The 15,908-nt window shown below is 36.2% G+C and overlaps 1 protein-coding gene across 2 annotated transcripts in view; it reads right to left on the bottom strand.

The window, feature by feature from the left end:
* Glra3 (glycine receptor alpha 3) overlaps positions 1-15,908 on the bottom strand; it is a 158,438-nt gene that overhangs the window by 70,103 nt on the left and 72,427 nt on the right. For both annotated transcript variants that reach the window (XM_052752309.1, XM_052752308.1), the window contains exon 4: positions 3,830-4,053. In XM_052752309.1, coding sequence (XP_052608269.1) covers positions 3,830-4,053 — 224 coding nt within the window. The remainder of the gene's footprint in view (positions 1-3,829; positions 4,054-15,908) is intronic.

Genomic DNA, 15,908 nt, shown 5'->3' with positions numbered 1-15,908 from the left:
ATGATCCATGCACTGTACGTGTACACAACTGCCAGTGCTGTAGACCCTTGACCCCATCCTTATCACAAACAAGTGAGTAGTGCATTGTGTGGCAATCCTGCAATGGTCACAATGCCACTTGATAAAAGGAAATTTCGGACTCGTTACTTTAATTTGCTTTTAATTATTTAATTTAATTCGTGTGTTTGTACATGTGCATGTGCCTGTTTGTGACTGAATGTGTACTTGTATGTATAGTTGTGTGGAGGCCAAAGGATACTCTTAGTGAGTTGCTCTTCCTGAAACCTCAGCCACCATTCCCCCTTGCTCTTTCCTTTGTTCTCCTCCTTCTTCTTTTGGCCTACAAATCACTATGGAGACTTTGCCAACTAACTAGCAAGGCCCCAGACCTGCCTGTTTCCACCCTCCTAGCAATATATATATATATATATATATATATATATATATATATATATATATATATATATCATGTATATGTGTAATACTTTAAATACATTTCTCTATAATTATAAAATTTACCCTCTTTTCTTCCACCCAGACTCTCCCATGTATATCCTTAGCTTGCACTCTTTCAAATTTATGGCCATTAAAATATATGCATATATATATCATATATATATATATATATATATATAAACAATCTGTTCCTTACACAAGCAGAATTATCAGCATAAAGCATTTCTCTTAACATAAATGTATGTTGTAGGCTGATGTTATTCAATATATTCATGTGTACCTTATACAGAATATTTAATATCATGAACCTATCATTGGGTTCAGTCATATTCTTTCTTAAAATTCATTTCATGATTCTATAGGTATGAATGTTGGCCTACATGTACATTTGGGAATCACATGTGTGTCTGGTGCCCATGGAGGCTAGACGAGGTTGTTGGATCCATAGGAAATGTAGTTATAGATTATTGTGAGTCACCATGTTAGTGCTGAGAATTGAACCTGGGACATCTAGAAGTGCAGTCAGAGATCCTAACTGCTTATTAATGAACATGTAAGATACCTTGTGTTATTGCCACAAGGGGTACCTTTGTATGTAGATTTTATATACACACATTATGTATGTAATTTAGGTCCCTAGAAATAAAATTACCGAATTGTGGAACACATAAATCTTGTCATGTTTTAATAAATCACATTGCCAATTAATAATAGCACCAATATATGCCTACTGAGTCCGTAGTTGCCAACACTAAATAGTATCAGCATCATTAATTATATTTGTTATAAAAACAACAGCCTGATTGATGTTAAGAACCACCATTGACTTGTTAAAGCGTATTTTCTGTATATGTCTTATTTGTTAGTTTCATTTTCTTTCTGCATCAGTTATCACTTGAGCTCAACTGTCGAAGGTAATTTAGTAAGCTCAAGATAAGAAGGAAAAAAAATACCCTATTGTATCTACCCAGTTTCTGCTGCTCTTTTTTTCTTGTTGAAATTTTATCGTCCCTTCCTTCACTATGTCTTCCGGTGAGGAAACTTCCTCAGCTATACTCTCAGAATAGATTTACTTCTGATAAATTCACCCAGTTTGTTTCATCCACGAAGGCTTTCATTTCATCTTCATTTTTGAAAGATGTTGTGTTTCTAATGCTAAAGTTCTACTTCTTTGTGATACTTTGTATCTTTTATCTAGGCCAAGCCTATTTGTAACTGCTCATTGAGAAGTTTTTACCATGACAAAGGCCCATCCACTATTTAATGTCCCTGCCATTTTGATATTTGGCATTCATTTCCCCTCTTCTGTGATTTTTCTGGTCCTTTACGTGATGAATGAATTTTGACTAAACTATAGACATATTTATATTATTTTGTTGGACTTTGGATCTTATTTTAACTTTCTGTTTTAACCAGATGTCTTTGAAAGTATAAGGTTGCTACTTGGTTACTTCCATGTATAAGTAGAAGTCAAAGTCTTCTAACCAATCTCATATTGATCTGTGAGGGAATAGTTTCTACTTACCCCCACCTACACCACGGATGGACTGGCCTTATTAGTGAAAGATGATTTGAAAGTCTTGAGTGTCCATGAAACTCATGGGACACTACCAACACACAGAGGAGGGACTTATTTCTGATGGAAGAGAGATGTTCTGTATGAGAATCTTTCCTGATGCTTTAGCCTAGGAGGGTGATCACAGGCTGTGGCACTGAAAGGTGAGCTGACTGTTCTTCCCTTACTGTGACTCAGGTGATGGGATATATCATTGTGGTCTCTCTGGATTGAAAGCCTAGGCTCGCATCCTGAGCATGTTGACTTTGAAGCTGGACTGAGGTTGTGTGATCTTTCTGTCATTGTTCAGTATTTGGCTGGACTCTTGAAATTGGTTAATGATTTTCTCTTGTTAGGATGCTGCTTTCCTAAGCAGACTAGAAGGAAAAGCTAAGCTTTAGCTGGACATATTTTGTCAGCACCTGTTGCAACTTCTGGGTCAACAGCTTCTTCACTTCCAATTCTGCGATGCATAAGGCTAGAAGAAAATGTCAGGAATCATCCACACAGCCTGGTCCTCAGGTTTCAGAGCCCATAGTGAGCTTGTCTACTTCATCCATCTCTGAGTATTTCTTACATCTTCTTATACATATTGTGTGTCCAGTGTTTTTAGTTGTGTTTAGGTAGAGTAAGGAAATATTTGTCTGACACAATTTCCCAGAAGTTAAACTCTTACTTTTCTGATTATTTATTTTGATAGTTTCCTGAAAGATTTCAGAACTCTCTTGTCCAGAACTGAGGTCACCATGAAGCTATTCTTCTATATAGGAGTTGTCTTAATTAGGGACAAGCTCTAGCACTTTCTTTATATCATGAATTTCACTGATTTGCTGGTGTTCAGAAATCTGAACAAATTAACAGCTAATGGAAAACACTTTCAGGATGCAAAAGAAATCTATTAAAGGGAAATATAGGCACATGAAAGAGGAAAATGTAAAAAGGCATCAGAGTACAACAGGATGAAGAGATGAGAAGCTACGCAGAACAACGTAACTTGCAAAATCCCTTGGCAGGAAAGTTTTTAAAATCATCATGCCACTAAGATTAAAAATTCATTTTTTTGTGCTTATTCTACTACTTGGCAAAAGTAGAGACACCTTTGATACTGGAAAGATAAGATGGAAATGAAATACCTCTGTTCCTTGCAAAAAGAACAATGAATAAGAAGAACAAAACTAAGACAGAAAGGGAGTTAATTTTAGGTTTAAAGCCTAAATATGAAGTCTAATTTCATTTACAGTGAAGAACATGATACTGTTGATACAAATATTTCAACACAGCATGTCAGTTTAAGCAGGGTATATTTCTCATGTGTGAAAGATGGCATGAATTCTGTCTTTAACCTGTTGTTTATCAGAGCTAAGAAAATAACTGTAGGATACTTTTTTCAACAGTAATTCATATATTTTGGAAGAGTCTTAAAACATGAAGCTGATTAAGTATATCCCTGTAAATAGCTGTTTTCTCTATCTACTGAACCTGTACCTATTTGATATTTAATGACCTACCAAAGTCTAATGAGTTCTAGAGCCTTGATATGTGACCCAGGTGCCTATCAATTGTGAATCCTGCCAACTTGTTTATTTTAATAATCATCACTGACTTGTTAAGATAGATTTTTGGAATTCATATTTTCCCTGGATTAGGTACTTATGATTGTTGTTATTGATTAGACATATTTGCTATATCATACATTAGAACAATTCAAGTGGAACAATAAATTTCTGCCAAATTCAAAACTATCTCAATAGAGATAAACAAAACAAACAAAAACCAAATCTAATTTTACCAAAACTGCCTTTTTAAGTCTCTGCTTACCTTATTGAGTAAAGGACATTTCCATTTTTGAAAATTCTTAGCAGTTTGTTATCTGTGGTGACTTCGTGGAAGTTAGCCCCCTTCTCATTAGCAAAGAACAAGTCCGGTTTCCAAATGGAATCCAACATGGACGGGTCCAGGTCCAGTGAATCATCAGGATATTCACTGTATGCAAGACGAGGATCATTCCATTTCTGACGAAGAAAAATATTCACTCTGTAATCCTGAGAGAGAGAGAGAGAGAGAGAGAGAGAGAGAGAGAGAGAGAGAGAGAGAGAGAAGAGAAGTAGAGAGAGACTTTAAAAACTACAGTGTACCAATGTCTGTCACTTCACTGTACCTTCCCCAATTGCAACATGGGGCACTATGCAGAATATGTAGATGGTGGAGAAAATGGTGAAGCTACAGCCATGATTTACTATTTTGACTGTGTTCTCGGTGACTCTCAAGTCTTCCGATAAAAGGCCATGGAGGATGACCGCTCATCACACTTTGTTTTTCCCTTCAAATTTTACTTTCCTGGTTTGTCATATTAAAATGTTAGAAAGTGGGTAGACATTTGAAGCCGAACACTTTCTTCATTTATTTTTAGAAACATTTCTTCTAAGTATCTAACAAGGTTGAAAGTTATGTTCTTTTCTGAAAGCTTTCTGTCATACAAAAATAATAATGTATACTTTTAGAGTTATAAATCATGTTTTTATTTTTGTTCTTTTGAGGCAAGGTCTCACTATACAGCCTTAGTAGGTAGGCTTGGAACTTACCATGTAGACCATGTTGGCCCAGAACTAATAGAGATGAACCTGTCTTTGCCTCCTGAGTGCTGGGATTAAATGTTTGTGTCACAGTACCTGGCATGAAACAGTTGTTTAATATTTAACTTTGTTTAATGTGACAAGTTCTATAAAATAAGTCATTTAAAAATAATAGAAGATGATTTGTGAGTATTAAAAGAATAATAATGGCTAATCCCAGCAATGTTTTAAGATAATATTTCTAGTGACGTTTTCCAATAATATTTCTTGGCCTCCCACTCACTATGCAGCCAAGGATGATCCTGAGCTTTTAATCCTTATGCCTCCATATCTCATGTGAAAAAACTACAGGTATACCTGACCATGCCACATGGTGTGGAGGTTTTTTTTTTCTTTTTTTTTTTTTCAATACATATCAGCCACGGATTCCCTTGTTCTCCCCCCTCCCGCCCGCCTCACCTTCCCCCCAGCCCACCCCCCATTCCCACCTCCTCCAGGGCAAAGCCTTCCCCGAGGACTGAGATCAACCTGGTAGACTCAGTCCAGGCAGGTCCAGTCCCCTCTTCCCAGGCCGAGCCAAGCGATCCTGCATAGGCCCCAGGTTTCAAACAGCCAACTCATGCAATGAGCACAGGACCCGGTCCCACTCTTGGATGCCTCTCAAACAGATCAAGCCAATCAACTGTCTCACCCATTCAGAGGGTCTGATCCAGTTGGGGGCCCCTCAGCCATTGGTTCATAGTTCATGTGTTTCCATTCGTTTGGCTATTTGTCCCTGTGCTTTATCCAACCTTGGTCTCAACAATTCTCGCTCATATAAACCCTCCTCATTCTCGCTGATTGGACTCCCAGAGCTCTACCCGGGGCCTTGCCATGGATCTCTGCATCCAGATCCCTCAGTCGTTGGATGGGGTTTCTAGCACGACAGTTAGGGTGTTTGGCCATCCCATCACCAGAGTAGGTCAGTTCGGGCTGTCTCTAGACCATTGCCAGCAGTGAGTTTTATTATTAGTTTTCTCCTTACAGTTTTGAAGTGGATAAATCTATAGATTTCATTATACATGATTTAAGCATATGACTGCAGAAAGTTTCAGTTATCTGGGAAATACTGGAGCTGTACAGAGAAACTAACAATCCAACCATTTTCTTTATTTCTTTAATAGCAAATATGGTAAGCAAGCCATAGAAAGAGGCTTCCGAACTCTTGGACTTTGTCATTTAGACAAGTGAAATGCATGCTTTGCCCTGAATACTGAAGACACAATCTGGTCAGTATTTGGGCACCAACACTACTTCCCTCCAACTGCAACTAAGCTTACATACCAGACTTTCCCCCCTCTGCCTGCTAGATGGTCCATGCATCTTCCTCTGTTTCTTCTTGTGGCTGTACTTGATCATCTCAAAAAAGAATATAAGCACCACTAAATGTTTGGCATTTAGCAATAGGAATATATAAATTCTTTAAAAATTTGGTGAAATTTCTTTTGAATATATTAACCCCCTCTTCCAATTCCCCCAGATTTATCTTCCCTCCGTACACACCAAACTTTGTGTCCTATTTTTATTCTTAAACCCATGAATTCCAGTTCATGTTGCCCATGTGTTCTTATGTGTATGGCCTTCCACTGGAGTGTCTCCACATACCGTGAGCTACTTATAGTCTTAAAGAAAACTCTCTCTCCAAGTATCTATGAACTGCCAGTAGCTTCTCATCTAGGGATGGGACTTTGTGTCCATATTCCTTCTCCATGCTAATATTTAGTCTGCCTTGGGATTGATTACACAGATTTTGTCATAGTGACAAAGTAATTTTTAATATGCATGTATGTATAGGCTTGTATTATTTTTAAGATTTTTTTCTGATATAAATATCGATAGATTTCTGATTTTAATTAGAAAGGATATGTGATTTGACTAAAAATTTAAAATTCATAGACAAATTAAAAATAATCCAGAATTCTTCTTTTCTTAAGGAGTCTTATCCAAGGCTGCTGGCTAAGTTAAAAAGTGACCAGAAAATTAATTTGTCAAAAAATGAAGAATAAATACTACTCTCCCAAATACTCAGCTACTATGTTTTCTAGACTTTTCCAGTTCCCAAGCACTGTGCAGAATAAGTTCTGTGTATCACAAAGCACAGAGCACTAATACTCAATGGTGGTGTAATTGCTTCTAGCCCTGTCTCTGTAATATCCCCCATGTTGTCTGCAACATCTGCTCCAGGAGCATCCACAGGGAGGGTAGTCGCCTGGGACCACTGATTCTGAAATAATGGCCTATTGGAAAAGCCTCATTCATTCCTCAGTTACTAAACCAATAGGGAATAAAGTCATTTTATACCAACTATTTGGAGTCTTTGAAAGGTTATTTCAAAACTCCTCCTGAGTCCCTCTTCATTATCCATATGTTTATTCTCTTTGAAAAAGTCAGAATCGTTTTTAAATTACCAAAAACTATAAAGGAATATAATTTTGTACCAATTCTGAAAACAAAAGAAGAAATATTGGTTAGAACATAAAATGTGTTAAACTGACAGAAATATATTCTTTGTATCATTCTGCAACCTCTTTGTGTATTTAAGATTGGAAACCACAGACTAAGAACATGCCTCAATCCTTACACATTCTTTTCAAATTTGAATGTTTGTTTCAATAAATTGAGTTCATTTAATTTGGGCAATCTTAGTTTTGTAGAGAAACACTGGCACACAGCCAGTATTTTTAGTAGCTGCTGGATATCAGTGAAAAATAATAATCACTGTTGCTCCTTGGTTTTGATGGGAAAGGCACTCTCTTAATGTGTGCATAGTAGCAACCCACAAGTCCCCACTATTCCCGCTATTCTCTTCTACCACAGATGCCTATTTACATTCTTACTCAATTTCTTTTTTATTTGCACACTTTCCTTCTTTATGTTGGCCAGGATAAACAGGCAGACTACTTTCTCATAGCCAATTGTGTCAACAGATGGGTGGTTAGGAATTAAAACAGTTCAACTTCTTGTACTATGCTTCTACCCACCACTTCATTTTATGTTAAACCAAATAGGAAAAAAAGAGCAAAAGCCCTCCTGGTTTAAGAATTGTAGACAATGGAAATCTGCCACTATTGCTACTTCCCTTCAAAAATCCAAATCTGTATCTGGAATTTTACTCACTCCAACTTAGAATGAGTTATTTTGCTTAACTGTATTGTTACTTGTTCGGAATCACAAATACATATTAAAATGAAGACAACCATCCATGCATGACATTCATTTGCAATATGTGCTTTACTTATGTGAGCATGATCTGCTTGTTATTTTTGGGCTTCTGTTAAACAAACATCTTTCCCAACTAGAATATATAACTCAAATCATAAAAGTCATTAAAGATTTGGGAGGCAATAAGATCTTTAGAGCATGTCTTGTTTTCTAGCAGCACTAAAAAAATGTCCTTCACCATTCTATGAATTCTGAAAATTCCTTCCAACTAATAGAGAGCAACTTTTTGAAGAGGCCAAAAGGCACTTGGTACTTTACACATGAATAATGTCCTCATTGAACATCATTTTGAAGACCTTCCAACCTTTGAATTTTTGGAATATCTTTTGTAAACTGTGATATATACATACACTAAGTGTTAAAAACATATTGTCAGATGCAATAGGATTAGCCATTGGTGACATTTCATACTTTAATAATATTGTATAGCCATAACAACTATTCAGTTGCATATTATTTTTGTCACCCCAGAAGGAAAATCTGTACCCACTGTGCGGCCTCTTATCTCTGCTTCCAACCACTGAGAACCAGTACTCTGCTTTCAAACTTTAAGTCTCAGTAGTACTGGCACTTCAGTTCATCAATGTGATACTATCTGTGACCCGTTGTGTCTCGGTTCTTTCACTTAGTATAATGTTTACAGGATCTGTAAAGTATATTTAAGAATGTAGAGATCATGTTTAATTTATTAAACACTTACTGGGAGAATTCTACCTAAAGTTGACGTACTTTCCGAAGATACACATTTTTTTAATAATTAGATTACATATAATTATAATCGCTTCAATTATATATATTATATATATTCAATTTTATTTATTCAATTGCCTATATATAGTACATGCTATCACAATATACATAAACATTTATAAGTATGTATATATGTACATAGATTTGTATAAATTCCATCATTAACCAGAATCACCATAAAAGATGAAAACAGTATTATGAACTGATAGAATGTACTTATTTCAAACGTGAATCTTCCTGCTTCATAACATAATCTCGCATAGAAGATTTGGGGTTCTATTTAAGCATGGAAGCAACTACCAGCTTGATCTATCTTGTATCACCAACACATTTAATGGTGGCAACGTGTAATAGTCACAGTGTCACTATTGATTTTGAGCAATTAGGTTGAATTAATATCATGTTAATCATATTAAATCAAGTGATTTATTAAATCAATTGATTAATCACTTGAGATTAATATTTCACCAATAACTAACCATGGAGGATTTCTTTTGAATCTATGTAAAATAAAAATTTAACAAAGATAATTATGCAAACCAAGCTTCTTCACGTCAAAATACTCTACTTTAAAGGGATTTATCTAGGCCTAGGGAGATAGATTCAGGCACTTGTAGGCATAAGCATGAGAACCTGAGCTCTGTCCTCCAAACCCACATTATTTTAGAGGTAGCTTGGTGTTACAAACTTGTAATTCCAGAGCCTCAGGGGAGAATTTTATAATTAATGGGAGCTTGTTTGGTATACACTGTTTACTATGCACTATCATGAGGTGAAGACTCATCAGTAGATGTTCCATTTTGCAAAAGTTTTAGAGGGTTGAACATTGTTCGAGACAAAATTAAGTTGTTTTGCGTTTTTTTCCTTCTGAGCAATTTGGATAATTTTTTGGAAGCTCTTTATTGATTTGGACATTGGCCAAGAACCTGTGAGGACGCTGCTCACTGTACCATACAGATGCTGAGGAATTCGATCTTTTTAGAAACTGTTATTGAATGCTGCAGTCTTACTTACATAGTTCTGGAGAATAACAGATAAAGTACTTGCAGCTTCTGAGGCAAATTAGCTGAAAGTTGATTTTTTTTCTTACAATTTACTGCTGCCTAAACAGTATATAAACAATTTACAAAAATTCAGAACTAAAAGGGAAATGTAATGAATCATTATATATTATATCTTCTATGTGGAGAACACCATTATCATTAATAGTTCTATATTTTCTTTATTTGAGAACATGTAGACATTTTTTATATTTTTTGAATTTAAAATATCACTGTATTTCCCCTTTCCTGATTCTCCCTCAACCTTCTTCCATGTACCCCACCTTGCTAACTCTCAAATTCATGGATATTTTCTTTTCTTTATATATATATATATATATATATATATATATATATACATACACACACACACACATATATATACATATACACACACACACACACACACACACATATATATATATATATATATATATATATATATATATGACATGTTTTAGAGTTGAATATAAGGTATCAGTTGAATGAATGTAAAGACATATTGCCAACCTTTGGTATGTTTCTATTTTTCATACTTGTATCTGGTAATCTGTGTCATCTTTTAGTTGAATACAATGTGGGAATGTTAGTATAATTGAATGTAAAGCTGAGAATGGGTTTAGCGTGACACTGATGTTAAAACTCTGAGAAACATGGAAGTGCCATTATTCCATTTCCAAATCACGGTTTTGTCCTGGCCTATTTTCAAATGTATGGTTATATTCATTTCCCTCTAAAATTAGGTTGGTGTTTGCACTTGGCTCCTTTCATAAGAGGAAAGTTATTTTAACTGATTGAATTCCCGCAGACTGCAAGCATTAAGTTGCTTTACTAATGCCACATGACAGGCAAGCATTAAACCTGAGACCTTGTCATTTCCCTTCAGGCTAAAGACGAACTCAGCATGCTACACAATGTACTGTCTTTTGCAAGCGATGGTGTCTCAAAAGCAAGGTGTCCTGTGTGAAAGCAGATTATTTCCTGTCAGGTATTGTGTCCATCCTACTCACAGAATACTACTGTGTGACCTTTATTGACATCATGTGGAAAAGGCCCTGCAGCATCTTCTTCTTGCCTACAGAGGATCACTTATTTTTTTCTTACTTGGGAGCAATATTCTGTCGAGAAATTCTTCCTTTAGTAGTGATGACAATGTGTTCCAGCACTCTTTGCTGAGGATTCTAGAATGATATCTCCTTACAGTGTTTTTGAGACTTCCAAGAAGAAATGATTTTAAGCCATATTGAGTAAACTCATACCTCAGGATGTTTCTTCAGCTTTCAATGAAAGCATTTATTTTTCTCAGGTACACAGAATGATTGGTAAGATGAATACAGTCTCTAGCACTCTTATGTAAGTGGTGATTTAAAAAATAATAACAGAACAATGGTGAAAATCCAAGTGTGACAAAATACAAAATATCTTAACCGTTTTATTTAAATGCAGAAATGGGATGGTAACAATACTATTCTTTGTTAGGAAGCCGATAAACTGAAATTGGATCTGTGGGTTCAATGTCTATGTGCATGTTGACAAAGGACTCACTTAATTCATTTGGAGGTAGAAGAATGCATTGTTAAGTGCGTTAATAAGCTATTTTGAGAAATGAGATTTGAAGAGTAAAGGCAATAAAACTACCTTCCAGGGCTGAATTCTTCAGAATGAATTAAGCTTTAGAACATATTCCTCCATGATCAAGGTACTAAAAATTGTCAAGGGCAAATAATTCAGCCCTGCTAAGTAATGAGAAATAGAAGGCCCATAAAGGAGAGAAGATTGAGAAAGTAGAGAGCCTACATTCAGAATCAAACAGCTACTCGGCTTTTATAGTGTGTAATACTTCTAAACCCATGGCAAAATTTAAGAAGAAAAAAATGTCTCCCTTGTTTCATATGTTTTCTTTTGCTTCTTTGTTTGGAGATGAAATGAATGTAGGCAGAAATTCAGACATAATACGAATTAAATAATTCGAATCTTTTTTCTTATATTAAAGCACTGAACAATGCATTCTTCTAACAGCAAATGAATTAAGCGAGCCCCTTGTCAATATGCACATAAACACTGAGCCCACTGATCCAATTTTAGCTTATCAGCTTCCTAACGCAGAATATTGTTATCTTCCCATTAGTTTGCTGTAAAATTTCATTTTTACAGCACATAGATGATGCCTTGTAAAACCTGTCTTATAACATTTTATTACTCTTTTTTCAAGAAGACAGAAATTAATGCTTCTGGAATGTGATCCCATCAAAATGAGCTCCCAAATCTCAAAGGTGGTAGCACCCATATTGGAGAGATAGAAGCAGTGCACTCTCCGAGCTTGCCACACCGCCTTGGTTCGATCCCAGATGTCACAAAGGCAAACCAAGTCATTAACCAGCTAGTGATGATTGTGCTTGCTAATGCCATAGATAACGTTCTGTCATATGTAGTCCCAGGTCAAATAAACATGGTGACCCCAGGGGAACTGCCTCTGAAAGGTATTCATAACACACAAACTTGTAGCATTCGATGGGAGATATTCAGTAATAGGGTCAGTAGACTTGAAATATATGAATAGTTCATTAGAAAAAAATTCTACTTGTTCTGAACAGTTGAATTAATATGAGGGTCTACAAACAGTAGGTCCAGATCATTATTAAACTAAAAATTTTACTGATAGGTGAGTTTATTTTCCATTTATTCAAAGAGCTTCTAAATAAAACTTTAAGGCATCCCAGGCCAGACATACATGTCCCAGATCAATCTATAGTAGTTTCTTGGCAAAATTTACAACTTAAAGAAAAAGAGGTAGGTTTTTTTTTTCTTTTTTTCTTTTTTTTTTTCTTTTTTTCTTTTTTTTTTTCTTTTTCTTTTTTTTTTTAGAAAAAACAGCACTATAAAAAAGAGAGTGGTAAATAAAATGTTACAGTGGTCCCAAGTTTGGAAGTCCCACCTGCAGCTGATTACCCGTGACAGCAAGGCAGCAACAGAAACCAAGTGACCCACTGGCCATGGCTGGGGCTTAGAGGGTTCCATATCTGCAGTGATTCTAAACTTTGGGTTTCAGTCCTTATCGCTAACCAAAATGCCCTGTGTTTATCAGCTCCCTGCTGCCTAAATCGACCAGTGGGTGTGCATTCAACCTTCTCCCTCTCCTCTACTGTCTCTGAAACTCAGTAAATATAGTAGATGAGCTTCATGTTTCTGTGTCATAGCTTGTTTTCAGCTTCTTGGAGCAACATGGTCTGAAGCAATAGGCCCCCCTCTCAAGACAGAAACTAGGTTAGAGTTCTCTGAGAGATAGAGAGAAACAACAGGTTTGTTTTCTCCAATTCTCATCTGATATGTATGAGTCACCATCACATCAAATCATTCCACGGCATTCAGGGTTTATGAGAACTGGAGAGTCATCTTGTAGCTGGGAACGCTAGACAGTTGTCACCAGGACTACCTGGATTCCTTGTGTTTGTGGCATCAGCTTCCCCTCCCTACAGGGGAGAAGTTAGGAGCTGCTGTCTTGTTGCCTTTTTTTTATGATTCTTTGTGCAATTCCTTTCTTTATCTCTTTAGATTACCATCTCTCCTTTGTTACGCATACTCTTCTCATTTCTGGAGCCACTCAGGGGATGATTTTAATCCAACTTCTTACACTGTGGACAGCAGTCAGTGGAGAGATATGCAACTGATAACAGTGCAATGAATAAGAGACTTCATGCTCATCCATGAACACAGAATCTTTACTAATCCCACCCACCACTGATTCCAAGGCTCAGGGAGTATTCCAGAAGAGGAGATCAAGAAAAATGTAAGAGCTGGATGATGGGGCAAGGTGTTGTGAAATGCTGTCTTCTGGGCATGGAGTGACCATCATAGCAACTGTGGTTACCTGTGTAAGATCAAGACAGACAAAATCCTGGCATAGATGGTATAGATCATCTCCAGGATCTACCCCGTCCTGAAGAACTATTGGCAGTGAATTGTTGTTGGGGGTATGAGAGTAATTCTTTATTGATGATATGGCAACTGATAATTTTTCATACTCTAGTGCATGGCTCCACACTGATTCACATAGAGGCATCACAAACTAGATTTAGTGAGTTGTCAAAAGAAGAAGAAAAAAGCCATGAAGTTGAGAGGGGGTGTGAGAGGGTGGCGGAGAGGGAAAAAAGGAATAGGTATGATTATATTTCATTGCATACATGAATGAAATTCTCAAAAATAAAAAGAATAGAAAGTTACTCATACCAGTTTTGTTGCCATTGGTAGAAAAAACAAAGAATGATCTTTGCAGGGAATATTTTGAGAGTAATTTTTACCAAATATTTAAAAATACGATTTAATAATGCTTACATGGGTGAAATAAAAGGATAAACTATCACAGATTGTAAGTGAAATAAAACTTTTTCTTGCATCAATATGGGAATAAGCCTGAAAGGAGTTAGAATGTATCTACAGCTAATACAAATGTCAATTTGCACACATGCACACTTACAAAGTTTAAAAAATACCATCTGGAAAAAATTCATCACTATAATAACAAAAGAGAGAATGTAATTTGGCTTTCAGCCTACGTGCATTAATATTTTGCAAATATATGAAGAAATAACGTATTATTTCCTTCTCACAATATCTGTGTGCTCATCCCATGTACCACTGACCATAGATAGATGAGTTGGTGTTAACTGTACTCCTGAACACAGTACAAATATGCTGTCTGGGAGCTGAAAATGTAGGTAGGTGATAGAACATTTTCCTAGTGTGTATGATGCCATGAATTTTGTGTGATGAACATAAAAATAAATAACTACAATGATCAAATCTGGACTTTCACATATTCAATCTCAAGAAGTACAATGTTATTCTCGGGGGCCACAAATATCATTCTTGGTGGTTGAGGAAAATCTTTCTCTTAAGAAATAGTCATAGTAGATAAGTAAACACATGTTGTAAATGAAGTGTTAAAATCTCATGGGGAAATAACTTAAGGGAAAAGCTACATAAAGGCCTCTCTCTGTAGGGAAGCATGATGGAAAAAGAGTGCTTGACTGTCAGTCACCATCTTAGGGAAACTGAAGCAAAGCAGAGATGCAAAAATATATTTCTTTTTCATGTCTACTGTCAAGTATTGATTAATAATTTTAATCTTATGCTGCATTGGATGAAGGATAGCAATTACCTTTATATCTAGTTACAATGGGATAAAGAGTCAAATATATTTAGAATTGGAGTTTTTAGCCCTTTGAAGCTGTTTCTTGAAGCTGTTTCATGAAATGTTAATTGGAAACATTTGGTATATTGTGATTCAGTGAATGATCATGAAAAAATTCAGTGTGTAAAGAGCACAAGAGGAGCTTGTGTGCACTGGAAATAAGGAAAAATCAGGGGGAAAGTGAAAGCACAACCTAAGGCAAAAAGGAGAGTTCTACCGGAGAACTGGGTTAAATCTCTTTTTGGCTCAGATGGAGTCTGGTTGCTTTTGCGGATAGCTCTGGTAGAGAGTCCAAAAGCAAAGCTTCTTTGGAAGAACAAAAGTGAGTAAAGAGAGAGATAAGAAGGGGGGAAGAGAGGGAGGGAGACAGAGACACAGAGAGGGAGAGAGAGCCAGGGGAGAACATGTCATGGTTCAAAGGTCTGGGGAAAATTTTCAGGCGCATTTCCTGTCTCACGGATAAAAATAATGTTCCATTCAACTCAACTGATAAAGTAAATGAGGTCACGAGTGAAGGTTGCCAAGGATTTGCTTGTGAATACTTGATGTATCTCTTTAATATTGATAGACATATGTTAATACGCTCATTTTTGTTGATTGAGTCCTTTAATATTACTTTGTGACAGAATTATTTGTCTTATGATTTAGCTACTCTCTGGAGTGTTGGCAATGTTCCACAACAACTAAAGAATAACTTTAAAAGGATTGTCCTGATTACAGTACTACTATGTTACTGAACCTAATTTTTTTTCATGTTCTCCATAGGGCAAAGGGTTTATAATATCAAGTCTCCTTGAAGAATTTGAAAGCAATTTTTTTATTTCATTATAAACCTAATTTCCATGTATTAAGTTCCTGTTCAGAGAGATAAAAAGAAGGAGAGCGAGAGGGAGATCATGTCCAGTAGGAAACTCCCATTTTCCATTGGTGTTTTAAGTAATAGGTATTACTTACCTCTTAACCTATATGTGCTGTACTTGAGAGGGCATAGTGAGCATAGATCCAGGTTTTTGTCACCTTGGCTTATGTTGAGCCCTTCTGATACAAAGTTAGCTGGACTTTCGTTCTGTAGACAGACTATC

Source organism: Peromyscus californicus, unplaced genomic scaffold (genome assembly GCF_007827085.1).
Source record: "Peromyscus californicus insignis strain IS unplaced genomic scaffold, ASM782708v3 Scaffold_23__1_contigs__length_62951481, whole genome shotgun sequence".
NCBI lineage: Eukaryota > Metazoa > Chordata > Mammalia > Rodentia > Cricetidae > Peromyscus > Peromyscus californicus.
This window is presented reverse-complemented; position numbering and strand designations above follow the sequence as displayed.